The sequence below is a fragment of the Trachurus trachurus genome (assembly GCF_905171665.1).
Source record: "Trachurus trachurus genome assembly, chromosome: 1".
Classification (NCBI taxonomy): Eukaryota; Metazoa; Chordata; class Actinopteri; order Carangiformes; family Carangidae; genus Trachurus; species Trachurus trachurus.
The window spans coordinates 3,259,805-3,278,755 of record NC_139891.1 but is presented as its reverse complement, the minus strand read 5'-3'; the positions used below and the strand labels follow the sequence as shown (position 1 = coordinate 3,278,755).

Here is an 18,951-nt window from a genome sequence, read left to right as displayed (position 1 = left end):
TTAGTGGATATGCTCTGGTGAAATTGGATTGGAGATGTTGTCAGGTCCAAACAGTATTGAAAAAACAGGAGTAATACATCAAATTCATGAGATACATGACCTTGAACTGAACTGGCTATATTTAGACTCTATGTAGGAAAGAAATAAACTGGAGTTAAAGAATTGAATGTTAGAATAAGGTTTTAAAAAGCCTTATTCACTAACATTTAAAAACTAGTCGTTCAAGCAAAATGAAGGTCACAGAGAAGCCTTCCTTTCTCTTGATATGAACAGAGAAAGGCTGTTGGTTTTGAACCCGTGGGGGGGTTGGTGGGATCTCTGATGCTTAAGTTGCAGGTTTGGCTCATTGCATGTCCAACGTGTTGTACAGAGGGCTAACTGTTGACTCAGCAGATGTCTCTCACTGTTAAATAATGGATAGTCTCAGAGCTCATAAAACATAAAAGGCACTAAACCCATTGGCCATCTCACCTCTGCACTGTTGCTAACACTGTGTGACCAAAACATATCACGGCAATTTAACTACAGAAAGTGTATGGTTATAATTATAATAATTATAATAATTCTCATTGCATTAAAGTAGCACTAATTGATATGATTTTTTTAAAGAATCAAATGACATTGCGTAACACAGTTCCACAAACTCTGTTCTCCCCCCAGTAATGGCGCTTTTCCACTAGCGCGGCACGGTACGGCACGGCACGGCACGGCACGGCACGCTTTTTTTGCTTTTCCACTAGCCCTAGTATCTGGTACCAGGTACTATTTTAGTTCCTCCTCGGCCCTGGTTCCAAGCGAGCCGAAGCGATACTAAAACGTGACGTCAGCCGACTGCCTTCCACTGATTGGACAGAGCGTTGTCACTGGAAGAGTGCGAGCGAAATTTCAAAAACACAGCAGCAACAGCTACCACTGATCTGTACCGAGACTGTTGTTGTTCCTTCACCCGAGTCAAATGATGCTGTGTGTAAAACCACACTGTGGTCCGTAATCGAGGTGCAGACGAGAGAGTTTGGAGCTGACGAGCGGATCGAAAAAAGAGAGACGGACAATGCGGCCCCGCGATCACCCCTGTGCCGACCGACCCCACCCCCGCTGAGGAGGTACTAGAGAACTCAACTGTAGTGGAAAAGTACCTTTGCCGAGCCGAGCCGTGCCGTGCTGTTCCGTGCCGTGAAAGTGTAGTCGCAAGCGCCATAAGCGTTCCTCGCCGTGCCTTAAAGAGGAACTATGTAAGTCTGGTCGCTTTTCCACTGTGTTGCTAACCCTCCTCCTGGCCATGTGCATTTGTTTAGAACGAAGCCGGCAAAAAAGCAATTGATAAAGCGGTAGATAACGTTATATATCAGATATGATGTTGTGACGTGTAGTTTAATCTGTCATAAACAAGAGACTATGGGTTACGGGACACGTTTGTATCACAGTGCTGCAGAGACGAGAGCTGGGACACTGAGGCGGCGGCCACGATCTTACAAAGTTGTTTTTAGGCCAAGAGACACAATAAGTGACTCCTGAGCCTCCATTCTCCCTCGTAACACGTTAAACCATTTATTAAACCATCACAATTACTCCAATTAAGTTAAAAATGTAACAGCTAGCTACAAATCCTGCATAGTTCCTCTTTAAGTGTTGCCTTGAGCTCTCATCACTGTCCTTAATGTATTTCCTTCATGGATCATTAGCAAATCCAAGCCAGCATTCTTTACACCTATGTTTACTCGTTACTTCTTCTTTACTGGCACATTGCTGCACATCTTGTCAGTATTACCACCGCCTGTAGATCAGCACTGAAGTGTGAAAGCATTGGCACACCGACAGGACCGTGCATTGTGTCACTCACATATCACGCACCCGTGTGTGTCCTCGTGTTTGTGCGCAGGATAAACAAAACTGGAACTCCCTCATAGAAAAGGAAAGTGGAGCTAAGAGTCAGAAACTCCACAGAGAACCTTTAACTTTGTTTTCAGCGGCAGCAGGCGACTGTTCCCACCTCTGCTAAATTAAATGAACACACACCAGCCTCCCAGAGTTATTACATGCCAGATGTGCAGTAGCTGTTGAACCTGTTTGAAGCATTTAGCACTGGACGGAGTTAAAGCATACTGAACGCTGCACTGGGATTGAACGCAGCTCAAGTGAAAGCCGGCGTTGCTTTCACACGTTCACTGTGACGACTTTATAAGAATTTCAAATCAATAGAAGCTATTGATGCAGCTTTCACCTTTCAGGATGTGTAAACCGCCACTTAATGTCAATCCAGGAGGATTTCAGTACACAACCCCACCGTAGCTACTATTGCAACAACTCACACAGCGATCCGTCTGCAGACTTTTGTGGTATCCTAGCAACAACAACACCAAAACTCGCACCAGGTTGCTGTTCTACGGAGGCTTTGGCAGAGAGAGGGATGCAGGTCAGCTGGATTGTTCAGGCTTTAGAACCAGTCTTGAATGTGCGCTCTCAAAAGCCTTTTTTCCCCCTTTGTCATCATCCCGCAGCGTCGCCTCATCACACACGTGGACAAACAGCTAATGGGCATCACACTCACTGACCACTCACTGGGCTCCCATTCAAACCTCAAAGGGCGAACGCAGATAGAAACCACGTGTCCGACACTCACCGCCCTTGAAGTATTACAAACGGCCGTGGTAGATTGGATTCAGCATAATGTCAGCTTTGAGTAGTCGCGCGCTGTCGGTTTGTTTATTAGTTTGATCAATCCTCTTTCTCTGCTCCATCTGTGCACCCTTCTGTCTCTGCTTCCCACATACATCCAACACACATTCTGGCCAAATCCGATCACAATAGCACTTTTTAGATAAGAGAGTCACGACTCAAGAGCATGTGGATTTTACCTGCAAGACAATATGCCCGATCTCTCTGAAGCTACATACGTAATCAGTTTCCCTCACATTCGTGCTGCATAGTGTCTCTCTCTAGCTCACACTCATCCTGCAGTCTTCTTTTTCATCTCACATGGGGCCGACACAAGTGTCAGGGGTTGATCCGTATTCACAGCCTCCCTCTGAGCATTTCACAGTCCCCCCTGTCCCTCCCCGTCCCCCCCTGTGGCGGGCAGGGCCGACCCACCTCCCTGGTGTCTTGACACTTGTCTGTGCTCGGCTCACCAGGGGGTCTCTCCACTTAGACTCCATTCTTGCTGAAAGAATCCCATCATTGCTACTGTATCAAACCATAGCATTTATACTCCAGAGGAGATGCTTTATTGATCCCGTGAGGAAATGCTTTATCCCCCTGGCTCGGCTTCGGCTCCAACCGCAGCAAACCCCCCCCCTCCCCCAAGGTGCCAGAGATTTACCTCTGTGCTGTGGATAAAAGGAGCAACTGATCCTTTTTTACAGAGAACTTCCTGCCCCTGTTCACGTCTAACATCTTGTATCCACACATTCTCAGATTGGTTCTTGACCCATCTGAGGATGGACTGTTGGACACCAAGTGTCAAAAAGTGCCTTTATACACTGCCTGTCCAAAAAATAAAAGTCACACACTCTAATATTTCGTTGGACCGCCTTTAGCTTTGATTACAGCACACATTTACTGTGGCATTGTTTCGATAAGATTCTGTAATGTCACAACATTTATTTCCGTACAGAGTTGCATTAATTTTTCAAAGATTCTCAATGGGATTATTAAACATCTGACACTCTGTGGTCACATTTCTCCCTTGAAGATGATGGTTCCCTACTATCCTTCCAGTTTTTAATAATGTGTTGGACAGTTATTAACCCAGTTTTAGTCTCAGTAATCTCATTGGATGTTTTATTTACATGATGGCAATAATTTGACCCTTCTGAAACAGATGAACATCTTCTACACGACCACAGGTTGTGTCTTCTGATATGGCTGTTTAAGAAATGAGACTGCATCTGTTAGGGTTAAATAAGTTGTTGCCAGCTGAAACATAATAACCCATACAGTAATTATCCAATGGGAGGCTCTTACCTATTAGCTTAGTAAAATCCAAGTGGTGACTTTTGTTTTGGACGGGCTGTGTATTTTCTGCCACATCCATATATGGAGGCAAATATGACACTAAAATCAAACTGCTGCACCATCAGTGGATCAGTGGAGCCAGGTTTCATTTAATGACGTGTGTGCTCATGCCTGTTAAGTGTCCTGCGCAGCATAAAACTGCTCATCTGCAGTGGAGCCTTTCAAATGTGCTCACGTGACTTCATTAAGAGCTTTGTGCTCCAGAGGAAACAAGGCAGTTTTTAGACATAAAACACTGCAGGTCACATGTAGTTCACACGTGGTGGTGGTGGTGGTGGTGGTGGTGGGGGGGGGAGGGGGGGCCTTCCATGGCAGTCTGAGATTCTTCACCCAGCAGTGTAAATCTGTATTGAGCCTAAGTTTTTACAGCACAATATTTTATTTTAAATTAATCAGGTGAATGTATGAGATTTGACACTAAAATGAGCATTCTTCACTCTTTAAAAGAGTTCACACAATACTAACAAAGCCAGCTTCATGTTAATCTTTCTATATAGACTATATCAGAGTTTAAATCATGTCTCCATGTACCAGTGGCAACATGTTTTAAAGGAGACATATCAAGCCCCTTTTCCACAAATTGAAATAGTTCCCAGGTGTCTTAAAGACATGTCTGTGACATGCTTTGGTCAAAATCCCTCAAGGATCAAACATCACAGCTCTTCTCATCCTCTCTAAACAGCCCTGTTCAGAACGGCTGGTTTCAGTGTCTGTCCCTTTAAATGCAAATGAACCACTGCTTGCCCCGCCCCTTCTACTGGTACCAGGTCGGGGTGGTGTTATACACATTCGAATCCTAGTTATATCACTGGAAGACAACAGTTCGTAAAACCACATGGATTTTAACCTACAGTAGGGAGCCTGAAAACTACAGATTTTTTTGTCAATTCTCACATTTTGGGGCCGGAAGGCAAGACAAACACCTAAATATATGTTAAAGAGCCTTCAAAAATTAAAATTTCCATAATATGCCCCCTTTAAGAGCAGGACAGGATGTTGTGTTGTTCTGTTACTCTGTGAACAGAGTCTTGGGGCTGACAGACAGCTGTGTATCAGTTCTCTGGGTCCTCCTTTAATTTATATATGTGGACAGGAACCTTGAGCTTGTTCCACTACACGCTGGTATAGATTTGTTGTGTGTTTGTGTTGTTCAGCTGTCCTTCACCGACTCAGTCCAGGAAAACACTGGATGTGTGGATTCATTTTGGTCCCCAGGTTAATTAAGCTGATGAATGTCCCTTTGTAGATTAATAAAGTCATTCTTATTCTTATTCTTTAAGCAGACACACAGACCTGGGTGACACAACCGCCTCACACCACACTGCATAATCCAGAGATTATATGTATATATATATACTGTATATATATAGCTTCCTTTTCAACAGTCCATCCATCCATCCTTCTAGCCATGCCCTGTCTTTTTTCTTTAATATATTACACTAGGTCCTGAGAAAGGATATCAACTGCTGAGTGTTCATCCTTACTGCTGACTTGCCAAACACCTTTGGCAAGCGCTCCGAGTGCTGGGGCAGCGGCCAGCCCTCATGGTTCTACAGTCAGCTTGTACCTGCCAGGAGCTTCACAGCTGCTATTATTTGTCACTTAGAGGTGGAATTGGAAGGTTCAGGTCAGGAGGAGTTCACTTAATTGTGAAGAGTTTAAAGTGGTTTTGCATTGGAGTTACGTATGATTAGGTGATGTCATTACTCTGATGTTTCTATTATAACGATGTCAGTGTTAACGGTTGTACTTCCGTGCTTCTGGCAGAGCTCCAGTGCACCAGCTAATGATTGTAAAACACACAGTGTTTGGGAGTGACAGTGGGTGATGACATTCCTGGGATGAGGAGAAACCGTATGAAAACATTTCAGGATGTCAGCGTTGTGCAGTGCACGCTGTCTTGTTATTGTACATAGTGAAGCATGAAGACCTGATGGTCATGCGTAGAGTTTAAAGTTTGTTTTCAGTGCTGCTACATCACGTTGATAAGTTTATTATCTCATTATAATGGAGATGTTGCCTCATGATAACAAGTTAATGATCCGTCTTTCACGTACGCACAAACTCATCCATGTCACAGTTTGGCACAACAGTGAATTCTTCCCTTTTCCACTCCTTTTTCAAATTAATTAAATTCAAAACACATTCATTTCTTTTTCTTTGCTAAAACACAGATGACTCACTTGTTCACATTAAGTGTAATGTCTGCGAGGCAGCAAGTGTTTGCCCCCAACCTCCCGTCTTGTCACTACTTTCCATAGTGTTCATTAAAGGCAGACGGCTAGGTGTAAAGGTAATTTTCTCGGTTTTGCTACAGTGATTACTGTCAAATCATCCAGCGCTCTGTCTGGAGGAGATTTCCCTGCTCTCATTTCCATGGCGCTCCCACTCTCCCATCACAGAATAACCACAATCTGCTATAAATGCCAGACTATAAGCGGAGGAGTTCCTCTGAAAACGGATGTATGGCACACAGATTTACATGTCATTGTGTGTGCCTCTGTCTAGATGTATATACAATGACCAATCACTGTGATGAGCCAATGATAACTTCTGTGTTATGACTGACTGGACCATATCAAATATTAATTTCCTCTCTCAGTCTGATTTTGCTCTGAGAGATAAAACAGATACTGTAGCAACAGAAAGAGTGAAAAAGAAAGCGATTCAGGAGACAGATGGTGAGCCCACAGATGATCTTCCCCCTGTCCAACAAAAAAGAAAGATTGAGCATCCTACATGTTTCCCCCGCTTTGAATTCAGCTCTGAAAGTCTGATCATCACCATCAATAAAAAAAAAAAAGTGCTCTGAGGAGACATTATGTAGTTATGGGGTCAGATGTGGGCTGCCAACATTTTCAAGATTTTCAATTGAGCTATGAGTTGGAGAAGGGTGAGCACGGCTGGTATAGGTACTGAGGATGAATAACCACAAGCAAATACACAAAAACTAATATTTTTATATTTTTATTCCTCACGACTTCAGTGTGGAGCTGAGAGGGCAGCAGGGTCGCTCTCTTAACTATCATATAATGTGACTCCATTTAAGTTTTATTCCATCATGCCTGTCTGTTTTTTTTTCTCAGTACAAATAACTTAACTTAACTTAACTTAACTTAAAGCCCCAGTCTGTAACTTATTTGGCTTTTTATTAGCAAAAATCAAATATGTCTTTCATAAATACGTATTTCACTGAAGTTGAATCACACCCGCATACAAATGAAAGCTTTCTGGTACCTTAGAATGAGTTGTTACAAGTCGTTACAAATACATAATATATAAGTGGGCGACGCACTGAACCGAGGCGGCCATGTTGCATCGCCATTTTTTACGTTGAGTGGCAGCGTGACCGTAGGTAACCATAGAAACTCAGCGGAGCTGTCGGCTCAGCCTGTTAAAACTGTCACCACTGTGTAGTGTGAGGAAGGACGGAGGCACTGATGTTGCATTCAGGTGCAGTCAGGCAGACGGCCGTCGGCAAACCAACCGGATGTCATTTTACTCCACCAGAGAAAGACGGTAAAACAATACCACATCACCATGACAACATATTGTCAGGCCTGTATTGTTTTGCCTCGTGCTGGCGGACCACTTGTTTACATAGAGGCTTGTTTATCCTGTTACATGCAGCGTCTGTTGTCTGTCTGACGTCTGCCTGATTTCACCTGAATGCATCAAGAATACGTTCAGATATGCAACCGCACCGCTAGATGGAGGGAATTCCTACATATTATACCTTTAACTTAACTGAACTTTACTGAACTTAACTTAACTTACCCTTCGTATGGCATAGCAGAAGACTTAATTGCAAATAGGTGAATTCAACAAAGGAATATAAGAGGTATTTTAACTTTAACTTTAACATAATTAAATTGTTAATAACAAATAAAGGAAAGGAGAACAGAGAAATGTTTAAGTAAATAATTAAATATGCTCAAGTCTTTTGATACAGCCCAGCAGGTGATGGTTCTCAGATCCGACATCCTTCCTGTGTCTCTGCTTTTTGTTTGTTCATTGTGAGTCTCTCTGAGTGAGAGCGTAAGTGCCTGTAAATACTCGCTGTGTCAGATGTGTTGTGATAATGTTAGTGAGCAGTTGCTACGTTGTGCTCCAAGTCAACCAGGTGACATACAGCGAGCGCGGCTGACTCGGTGCCATCTGTGTGATGCTGTGTTGTGTTTGGTGCAGGATCCCCGGCAGGCTCAACGACAGACGCACTCCCCTCGGAGAGCTCAACTGGATCTTCACAGCCATCACAGACACCATCGCCTGGAACGTGCTGCCCAGAGGTGAGACCTCACACACGCTCGACACACACAGGGACGCAGACTGAAGCCGGTGTAATCACATAACAAGATTTATTTTCCCAATTAAAAAAAAGTAATTCCAATTTACTACAACTATTGCCCCTGTTGTCGTAGCTTTGTTTTTCATTTCCATTCATTATGAAGAGAGGAGCACTGTCAGGCAAGCAAACTGGTTATGGGACATCTGCCAACCGTTTACATGTGGGGGTGGGCTTCATCTACAGGCATCTTTACCTGGGGCCTGCACAGTCTTGAACCTGTGAACTGACATTAATTAATTGTAATTAAAAGTGAAACAGGAGGGGAGACCAGGGTAAGTTCAGCCACTTTTCATATTCAGGATCACTGCATCACGGCAATTGTAGTTTTGTTGCTAACTAATATATCTGCGTATATTTCAGGATGTTGTGCATCCTTACAAACAAACAGAATGAGTGTAAACATAACTGTTTTGATAATATAGCGTGTCCAAAAAAAAGTGGTCTCGTGGCACAACTTACATGCATGGGGTAAATTGAGCATAGGAGCGGGGTGGTTCCCTTTCCTTCCCTCCTTCCCTTCCATCCATCTCCCACCTCCCCCTTTACTCAGTATTCCACCTGTCCAGGTTGCAGGTGAACACAAACAGCTGGACTTGCTGCTGAGACACCAACTCAGTGAGGTTTGGGGAGTTTTGCGATTATGTCGATTGCGATTGGGAAGAATCCCTCATCTTTCTCTTTTAAAGTAAAGCTTGAATGGGCATAAACAACTTTGCCTGTTCTCTGGAACACACTTACTGTAATCATAAACATCTAGAATCTCTAATTAGGACATGTACAGACAAATTACACTCATTAAGTGTGCAAGGCAGGTGGCTCAACTTACCCCAGAGCTGCCATATTGACTTTATTACGGTACTCCCCACAGCTAAAATGGTTCACTTTCATGCTAGAGCTCATAGATACCACAACTGATGTATAACATAGATTTATAATTATCTCTCTTGGTCTAAACACAATTCTCATGAAACTTGTGATCGACTGAATGTTGTTGATATTTAGTTATTTATTGACACCTTGCACTTTATATGTTTCTTATACTTTTTAAAATGTCCTTTGCTGCTACAGGAGAGAGACTGCCAAACAAAATGTTGTTGTATATGACAATAAACTTGAACTAATTTCTTTTTTTTTTTACTTTACCCATGTGGTTCTTACCTTGATAGACTCCATGAAACGATGCCTTCCTCATAAATATTTGGTCACACGCTCAAACTTTTGTATGGTTTCCTAGCAACAAGGGGTGGCTCAACTTGCCCCTATGCTCAACTTACAAACATAAATCTAACCTCTGTTTGCTCCAGAGGTTAGATGTATGCAGACAGGTACTGTAGACTGACTCTTCCCATGTTCAACCACTGTAACATGAATGGAAAGCCTGACAGGTGAGCCCAATGGGTAACACTTTATTTGAATGGGTATTCATAAGATTGACATAACACTGTCATAACCATGACATAACAGCTGTCATAAACATCAATGAATACTTATGACAGCTGTCGTTAAGTGTCATTCGGTAAGTTATGTCACTTTTGATGCAAAGTTGACTTTGTTTGAGATGTTTTTGTTCTGACAACTTGACATAAAGACGACATAACCTGTCATAGCAGACCTAATTGCCAAACTTTAAAAATTATGTCAAGTTCTCATAACAAGGAACATCTCAAACAATGTCAACTTTGCATCAAAAGTGACATAACTTACCGAATGACACTTAACCACCGCTGTATTCATTGATGTTTATGACAGTGTTATGTCATGGTTATGACAGTGTTATGTCAATCTTATGAATACCCATTCAAGTAAAGTATTACCCAACAATGAAACAGGAACTGACAGAAACGGTGTTGGCCATGATATGTCTACACAAAGATGAAAAATGGAATGACCCCTCTGTTTCAGCTCAAAGGGGGGGTCAAATTAGGGCACCTAATAAAAACAGTGCACTAGTGACACATGAGCAGAAGTAAAACTTGCAGAGCGTCCTGATTGGTTGGAAACAGAGAGGGTGTTCATCTGAAAAGCCAGAGGTGCAGTGAGCGCAGGTCGCTTCCTCAAACTGAGATGAACTGTTTTACGAGTGGCCTGCTCAGTAATTGGGGGACATCGTTTTAAGCAGAAGTTAGCAAAAGTGCCTGCACACATAAACACACTGTGGCAAACACACACACACTGTTAGCAGCTATTCCCCCACACACTCCACCTGCCCAAATGAAAACACACTCTTCTTTTCTGACATGTACTTACCTTTTGCCTGCAGCACACATCCCCTCTCTCACTGACCTCACCTGTCTCTCACCTGCAACACACATCCACATACAGTAAACAAGCACTGACACACACACACACACACACACACACACAGACTTCCCTGAGATAAACTGTATCCCAGCTAGAATAGCAATGTGACAACGCTGATGGCTGCCAAAGCCTTTTAAAGCCCCGGGGCTCTGCTGTTAATGAAGCAGCACACATCACAGAGAATCCCTGTAATGAAGGCACTGCACACCTAATCCAAATCACACACACACACATACACACACACACTAATTCAAACACTTCAACATTTAAACAGCTCAACACTAACAGCAGGCATTGGATTTGTCAGACGCTGTCTCTCATAATGTAGTCTATGCACGCAAACACACACACATATACACTGACTTGTATTTGCTGCCTCGCACAAACGGGCGAATGGCAATCATAAACCAGAGAGATTGCCATGGGATTGGCCTGGCCCCATTAAAGTGAATTAGTGAATACATTAATGAGCTGATGAGAATGTGACCAGGACACATTGCTTTAATCTGCAGCTCTGTGTCCTCTGTATTCTGAGAGCATACACAACAAACCACTCTGTTTTCCTCCAACGAGGCTGCTTTGCTCCAATTTCACTTCTTTCTTTTTGCTCCGTTAGATTTCCATTCACTCATTAACCCCTCCCATCTCCCCATCCCCACCCCTCTGTGTCATTTCACCCATCCGACGCCTCCTCCTGCCTCTGATGTGACGGCTCGCGTCTGTTTTCTCTCCCTCTGTCTCCAGATTTGTTCCAGAAGTTGTTTCGTCAGGACCTGCTGGTGGCCAGCTTGTTCCGCAATTTCCTGTTGGCCGAGAGGATAATGAGGTCGTACAACTGCACGCCGGTCAGCAGTCCTCGCCTGCCCCCTACATACATGCACGCCATGTGGTAAGATACATTCACACAGATGCAAAGATGTTGTCGGCTTTGAGGGGGACACACAGTTAGATACATTCTTTCTAGTGGTGGGACTCGATAAAAAAAAAAAAATCTAATTAATTAGAGCCTTTGTAATTAATTAATCGCAACATTTTTCAATTGAAATGGATTTTGGTGTATGACTGAATCAATGGATAGACACATAAATGAGCTTAAACAACAAAATCTTGTTTATTTTCATTTTCATCAGTGTTAACATAAAGTGTAATATGAATATAGAACATTATGATTGCATAATGCTTTTTCATCTTCTACCACCGAGAGTGGCCGACAGTCCACTGCAGTCCACTTCGCCAGTGCGTTTGTTAATTTGTCAGTCGTGGAGCGTTGTCTGTGCTGCTAGCTGCAACATGTCTGTGCATTGAGCTGGTAGTGAAGGCTGGAAGTGCTCCGGTGTTACGCCAATTCTTTTTTGCACAATTTGCACACAACTGTGCTTTTATCCAGGCTACCATCCGGTAGTTTTTTAAAACTAAAATTTCCACTCACCGAACCCTGCAGCGACTTCTCATCAGCTTCTATTTTTTCGCGTGTTGTGCCTTGTGCATCAGTATTACAGGTATGGCGGGAACTCGTGCAATGAGCAACGTTCCGCGCTGGAAAAAATTGCAAAAATAAATAGCGATTAAATGCGTTAATTTTTTTGTCGCGTTATTTTTCTGTGATTAATTAATCGTAATTAATGCGATAAAGTCCCAGCCCTAATTCTTTCATTAGACTAGAGACACAGGACTCTTCTTCATGGTATGGTATGTATATTTAATGATTTTAAGTGGTTACTAGAGAGATTAAAAGATGATCAACCTGGTTACAAATGGTAGATCTGCCTCGGGGTGTATCTGCCTAAAAGCCTCTGGCTTGTTTATTTAGTTAAACTCCTCTATGAAACTGTTTTCCACTCTTAACAACAGCTCGGACAAATGTTCTGTGTTTTGTTTGGTTTTGTAATTTTTCTTATTACCATAAGTCAGTGGAAAAAAAAAACAGGCCCTGTTTTGGTTTTCAGGTTTGCAGAGTGTAAAAGAATATTCTTTCTCCTGACATTCATGCTTTCACAGCAGCAGGTAGATGAGAGGACTGACATGATTTCAGCCGAGTGCAGTCAGGACAGATCTCTGTTTAAGATTCTGGGCTTAGCAGGAACAATGGAGGCGGCAGGTTGTTCGTTAAAATCCCTTCAAACTGTTTCAGAGTTCAGAGTTTACATCGTGTGGACGACACCGAACTGTTCCAGAGAGTGTATTGATTGACAACAGTAACTTTTTAAGCTGACGCACACAGACAGGCAACAAACAGCAGGTGGCAGAGAGGGTGAAGTGCAGCTCCTCAGATGAGTTGAGTTTAGTTTTAGTTTAGATTTAGTTTTTCCACAGGACAGTGTGCAGTGACATTAATCATTTACATGAAATGAGAAGATGGTTGCACCAGATTTTAGCAAAATGCAAATTTCCATCTGTAGTCCCACATCTAAAGACTGACACAACACACACACACCACAAACTAAAATACAGGAGAATACATGAAATAACAACAACAGCACACACACACTATCATCACATTATATATATACTGTATGTATGTGCGTGTGTGTGTATGTGTATATAGATATATATAGATATATATAGATATACTGTATATACACACATACAGTACTGTGCAAAAGTTTTAGGCAGGCGTTAAAGGTGCAGGACTAACAAACAAAATTGACTTAGTCTTCGTTAGATCCACTGTGATCGAAACGTTGATCTACAATATATATATATACTATATATAAAAACCTACCTAGAAGAATTGATGCTGTTTTGAAGGCAAAGGGTCATCACCAAATATTGATTTGATTTAGGATTCTTGTCTCTTTATTCACTGCATTTTGTTAATTGATGAAAAAAAAAAATTAACACTTCCATCTTTGAAAGCATTCAGCTTTTTTTCCACACCTGCCTCAAACCTTAACTCCCCATAGGTCTCCAATCTATACAAATTCACATTTACCATTAAAAAAAAAAATCTAATACATTGGTTTAATCACTTTCACAACTTCTGAAAATAAACAGTGTGAGGAAGTGTGAGCCAAAGCACGTAGGTGTTTTTATCTGCTTCTGCCCTGCAGCATATGCACACACACCTCACTCTTTGGTGTGTTCTCTGCCTCATACAGAGGACAGACAGAGCGCTGTCTTCACGGACAGCTGCCACAGTCGCTGTGATGGACAGGTTGTATGCAGATGCTCTGCTTTAACCACCCACACTCATGTAACCTGCAGCTGAATAATTCTCCCCTCCGACTGAGAGTTCTCTGAGGAGAGTTAAAGGAGACATATTCTGCCCCTTTTCCACAAATTAAAATAGTTCCCAGGTGTTAAAGACATGTCTGTCAATACGTTTACATGCACAGCTTAATCGAGCTATGCCCAAAATTCGATTTGGTGTCTAATAGGGCTGTCAATCCTCCCCTCAAATCATATTCAAATTTCTAATGCTTCTTATGTTAAATATTCAAATTTTATTCGAATTTTGTAATGTTTAAAACAATTTTTTTTAGTATATCATTATATACACTGATACCAGCTTATTATTAGGCCTACGTCCCTCGTCCACTAGAGGACACTCCAACCAAATCTGTTATGTAACATTTGCAACAAGTTTTACCAAATCAATACAAAACTTCATGAATGGAAATTGAAATGTTATAAGGCCAGATACACATGTATAGATATGGCCAGAAATGTATGATAAATATATATATAAGATATAAAGTGCTTAACCAGTCACGGTGGAGGCTGTAGGGGCGGTGCCGCGGCAGAAGTCTGTTTTGGACTTTGATTTGCGTCGTTGCCAAGGCACAAGTTTGAATGTCAGTTTCCACACTCTCTTCTAATCAAATCTTCTCTTTTTTTTTTTTTTAAATTTGAATTCTATGTGAATAGCGAAGTTCGTTTTGACAGCCCTAGCGTCTAATCGGACTTTCAGTGCCTGTCCCTTTAAATGCAAATGAACCACTGCTTGCCCCGCCCCGAAACAGCTCATAAGACCACATTGATAGGGAGCGTGAAGATTACAGATTTTTTAGTCAATTCTCACATTTTGGGGGCCGGAAGGCAAGACAAACACCTAAATATATGTTAAAGAGCCTTCAAAAAGTGATATTTCCATAATATGTCCCCTTTAACACATTACACATCTCTGATTTAAGATTTAGGTTAAACTCAACCACAAAAACAAACTGCTGTTTAAGAACAGCCTGAAACCTGAGCCTGAGGTCGTCTCAGCGTTTTGCAGTGTCTTCTATGAACCGTAGAGACACAGAGGGAGGTCCATCCGTCCGTCCATCCACTTAACATGCTTCTCCAAACTGTGCAAGATCATCATCTATCTCCCTTTAGTTACACAAACACCTCTCCCACCATCTATTGTTTCTCCTCTTGGTCTTCTATAAATGCCTCCCTCCATCTCTCCCACTCATTATCTGGCTCGTGCTGGGAAAAAAAAGAAAGAAGCTCTCTCAGTCGGTTTGCCTCGGAGGAGCGGCTCCTTGTGTAACACTCTGGCATCATTTACTGTAAAGAATACCGCTGCTTCCTCCTCCAGCAGGCAGCAGTCTCTCTTCATCAGCCGTACAGGCCCATTATGTGAGGTTGCGGCTACATTGTACTGTTTACAGTCAAAGACATTCAGAGCTGCACTTTGTTTTCACACCAGCGTATGCAGCATGAAGCAGAGTAACGACAGCGCCGCGTTTTAAGAGAGCAGGAAAGAACACTGAGAGGACCATAAAAAAGGCAAAAGTGCCGGAGAGAAAAGGCGAGTAGAAAAATAAAAACAAAAGTTTGTCTCAGCACTTGTGTGTGTGTGTGTGTGTGTGTGTGTGTGTGTGTGTGGCTAGAGAGGAGGAATTAAGCAATTTGGGGGCTCGCTGATCGATGCCGGTGTCCCAACACAAACAGCAATTGTTATTCAAATGGAGCAGGATAAGGGCGAGAAGATAAACCCAAGGCTGATTACTCCCCTGTGGACAGTTTCAGAGTGGGAGTGTGTGTGTGTGTGGGTCTGTGTGGGTTGTGTGTGTGTGTGTGTGTCTACTTTTGAGTGTGCATCGCTGCACCATTTTCTGCAGGCAACAGGGAAAAGAGCTTAGTCAGCTGCCAACTGGTTCCCTACACTCTCTCCGTGCTGTCAACATGCGCACGCACGCACACACACACGTGCACACAGGTTTGCCGATGAGTTACTCATTTGTATTGGCAGGCGTCGGCCGAGTTAATGCCGTCATCTGAAACGGTGCAGCAGCCTCTTCCCTGTGATCATGTCTTCAGCGATTAGACGGCTCTATCTGCTGGTTTCCTCTCCGGCAGGGCCGGCCCTGTACATCTGGGGGCCCTAAGCAGGATAAAATTGGGGGCCCTGCCTCACAGTGTATATATGTACCATCAAATATTCATAAAACCAGCTACCGTATGCAACCCTTGCATATTTTATTGTACCTCTATCAACATGATGGCGAGCAGATATTTCATTACTAATTAGAGTCACTGAAACACTTAAAGCTGTCTAATTGCACTTGTCATTTTTTCTTCTACTTTGTTTTTGTCTGAATGTTAATGTTAATATTGTGAATGGCAATAGGTGGCTCCAAACCGGCAGTATTAAATCACTACTTTTGATGTAGCAGAAAGATAAAAGATTCTACAAAAGATTACAGTTTGAACAGATTTATTTTCTTTAAATTATCTGTACAGCTAAATTCTAGAACCCTTAAAACAAAACTTCAGTTGAGAAGAAGATAGAGGATGTTGGTTGGTCAGCAGCATCATCAGCAGTAACCATTGGAGCTGTGGAGAAGATTAGTAGAATTTTTTTGCCACTTTACACACAATTTCATTTTCCAACAGAGATAAACATATTGTGGCAACAAACAAGAAACTTACCAACTGTATGACTGGAACCAGCCACAGGGGAATGAGGATGTGGCAACATGACATATCCAATCAGCCATTAATAAATGGGTGATTGATCCTTTATCCCCTCACAGGAAAACAGCTGTTATCTTTTCACTGTAAACAGACCTTAAAATCAGCCAGGACATGTTAACTGCAGCAGGCTACATGTAGCAGCTAGCCAGCTAAGTGAGCTAACACAAGCACCAACATGTTTTTCGGCTAAACGTACATCTGGTAAACATAACATTAATTAGCCTTACCTTGTCCTTGTTTTTTTTTCATCCTTGACCTTCTTCTTTTTCCTATTTTCCGCACCTGACGGATATATCCTTTTGGACATCGTCGCTGTCCAAAAGCCAATCACCTCCTCGCAAATCGCAATCTCAGTGAGTGAGGGAGGGAGGGGGCCAGGGGGGAGAGAAGGGGAAGGGGTGGTGGCACGCTCGTTACCGGACAACGGCCACAGTCTGCGTTACGTTTACGTATGCGTGTCACGGTCATTGTTGCCAGTTGGGTCAAGGGTTACACTTTGTCAGAGACGGTTAGACAAATGATTGAGCAAAGTTTGGGGGCCCCCTAGTGGCTGCGGGGCCCTAAGCAGCTGCTTAGTTCGCTTATAGGGAGGGCCGGCTCTGCTCTCCGGTGGATTACATAAACACAAGTGGGGATGATGTTTGTTCACAGGGTTTCTGCACAGATTCCACTGCACCGTTTCTTAAATCTAAAGAAATACCTTTTTGATTCTTCCTGCTCGGGGATTATTATTCTCTAAATAGGCTGCGTTTGTGTCATATTATTGATTTTGAGCGACAAAAACTAAAATTGCCTATCTAATATGTTCGCCAGGCCTGCCAGGCCTTATAGTAAGATTCATTATGTCAGGGATTTTCTACCCCTAAAGAAAGTGAGTCAGTTTTGAAAATCATATTTTAAAACCAAACTCAACCCTCAGCTGTTAAATCTTTTAAAATCATTTTTATGGATCAACGTTTTATTGCTTAAATCAGGGCTACTTTACAGCAGCAACAGGCGCCGTTACTTCGTCAAGCTGAAAGCTCCAATCATCTACAGTAACACTCGGAGAAGGGAGTGTGTGATGGAAGGACAGTTTGCTTCGCAGCAGGCAGTCGGGCTAACACAATACACACTGTCACAGACAACAGCTCACACATTTTGAACTGAGACCGTGCAACACAATGGTAAACATAATGGGTTGGTAAGAAAGGCCGATTAGCAAAATGCTTGAAAGGACTTTGATTGTGATAGTGGAGGACTGTGGTTTTTCTTCACTCAAACGTAGCTGCAGTTTGTCTACTGTATCATGCCCCTTTTAAAATAGTTCCCAGGTGTCTTAAAGACATGTCTGTGACATGCTTCAGTCAAAATCCCCCAAGGATCAAACATCACAGCTCTTTTCATCCTCTCTAAACAGCCCAGTTCAGAACGGCTGCTTTAAGTGCCTGTCCCTTTAAATGCAAATGAACCACTGCTTGCCCCGCCCCTTCTACTAGGACCAGGTAGGGGTGGGGTTATGCAAATTCAACAACTAATGACATCATTGAAAGACAACCAAGGGAATTGTCAATTCTCACATTTTGGTGGCCAGAGGGCAAGACAAACACCTAAATATATGTTAAAGAGCCTTCAAAAAGTGATAATTTCATAATATATCCCCTTTAACACAGATGTGATGCACATATTTCTAGATGCAGGGTGAGCTACATTTGTCAATAATCATCAGTGTCCATAGCAAACAGATAAACATAACTCTGTATAGAAGTTGTAGAAACTTTAGAAACTGCCTGTGAATGTTCATATTTTTATGTTTAATTCAGTGACAGTTGTCTGGACATCCAAGGATAGCAGCAAACAGGAACCGCTAACGGATAATATTGCAACACTTTTTTAATGGTTTGGTAAAAGTTGCCATTTCCAAATTCTATCTAGTGTGTAAACATCCTTTAGAAACCTTGAGTAAACGTCACCCTGCCTGTGAGATGTTGTGTTCCTAACAGAGGATTGTTTGTTCCAGTCTGTCAATAACTTTCCCTCTTGGAAAAAAAAAAGTAATTAGATTTTTCTCATCAAATGATTAAGATATAAAAAGAGGATCTTGCTGTGGTATCTGCATCTTCAGTTCCACCACTTTAAGTTATCTCAGACATGTGATGTAAAGCATCACGTGTTTAATAACTCCAACCCTGTGCTAACTAAGGAGCACCTGTTCCTGATACTGCAGTAATGTGTGTTTCTGCTGCTGGAGGAACAAATGTGTTTCCTGCCACGTTGGCAGCTGAATTTATAAATTCTCCTGTTTAGCCTGAACTTGTAGCAGCTGACACATCTGCTGGATGAACTGCATTTTTGTTGAGTTTTAAAACTACTTGGAATAATTAAGCGTCTGGTTTCCT

General features: G+C 42.4%; 1 protein-coding gene across 2 annotated transcripts in view; it reads left to right on the top strand.

The window, feature by feature from the left end:
* Positions 1–18,951, top strand: part of rptor (regulatory associated protein of MTOR, complex 1) — a 222,743-nt gene that overhangs the window by 122,567 nt on the left and 81,225 nt on the right. For both annotated transcript variants that reach the window (XM_083982130.1, XM_083982131.1), the window contains exons 9-10: positions 8,203–8,303; positions 11,408–11,552. In XM_083982130.1, the coding sequence (XP_083838256.1) occupies positions 8,203–8,303; positions 11,408–11,552 (246 nt within the window). The remainder of the gene's footprint in view (positions 1–8,202; positions 8,304–11,407; positions 11,553–18,951) is intronic.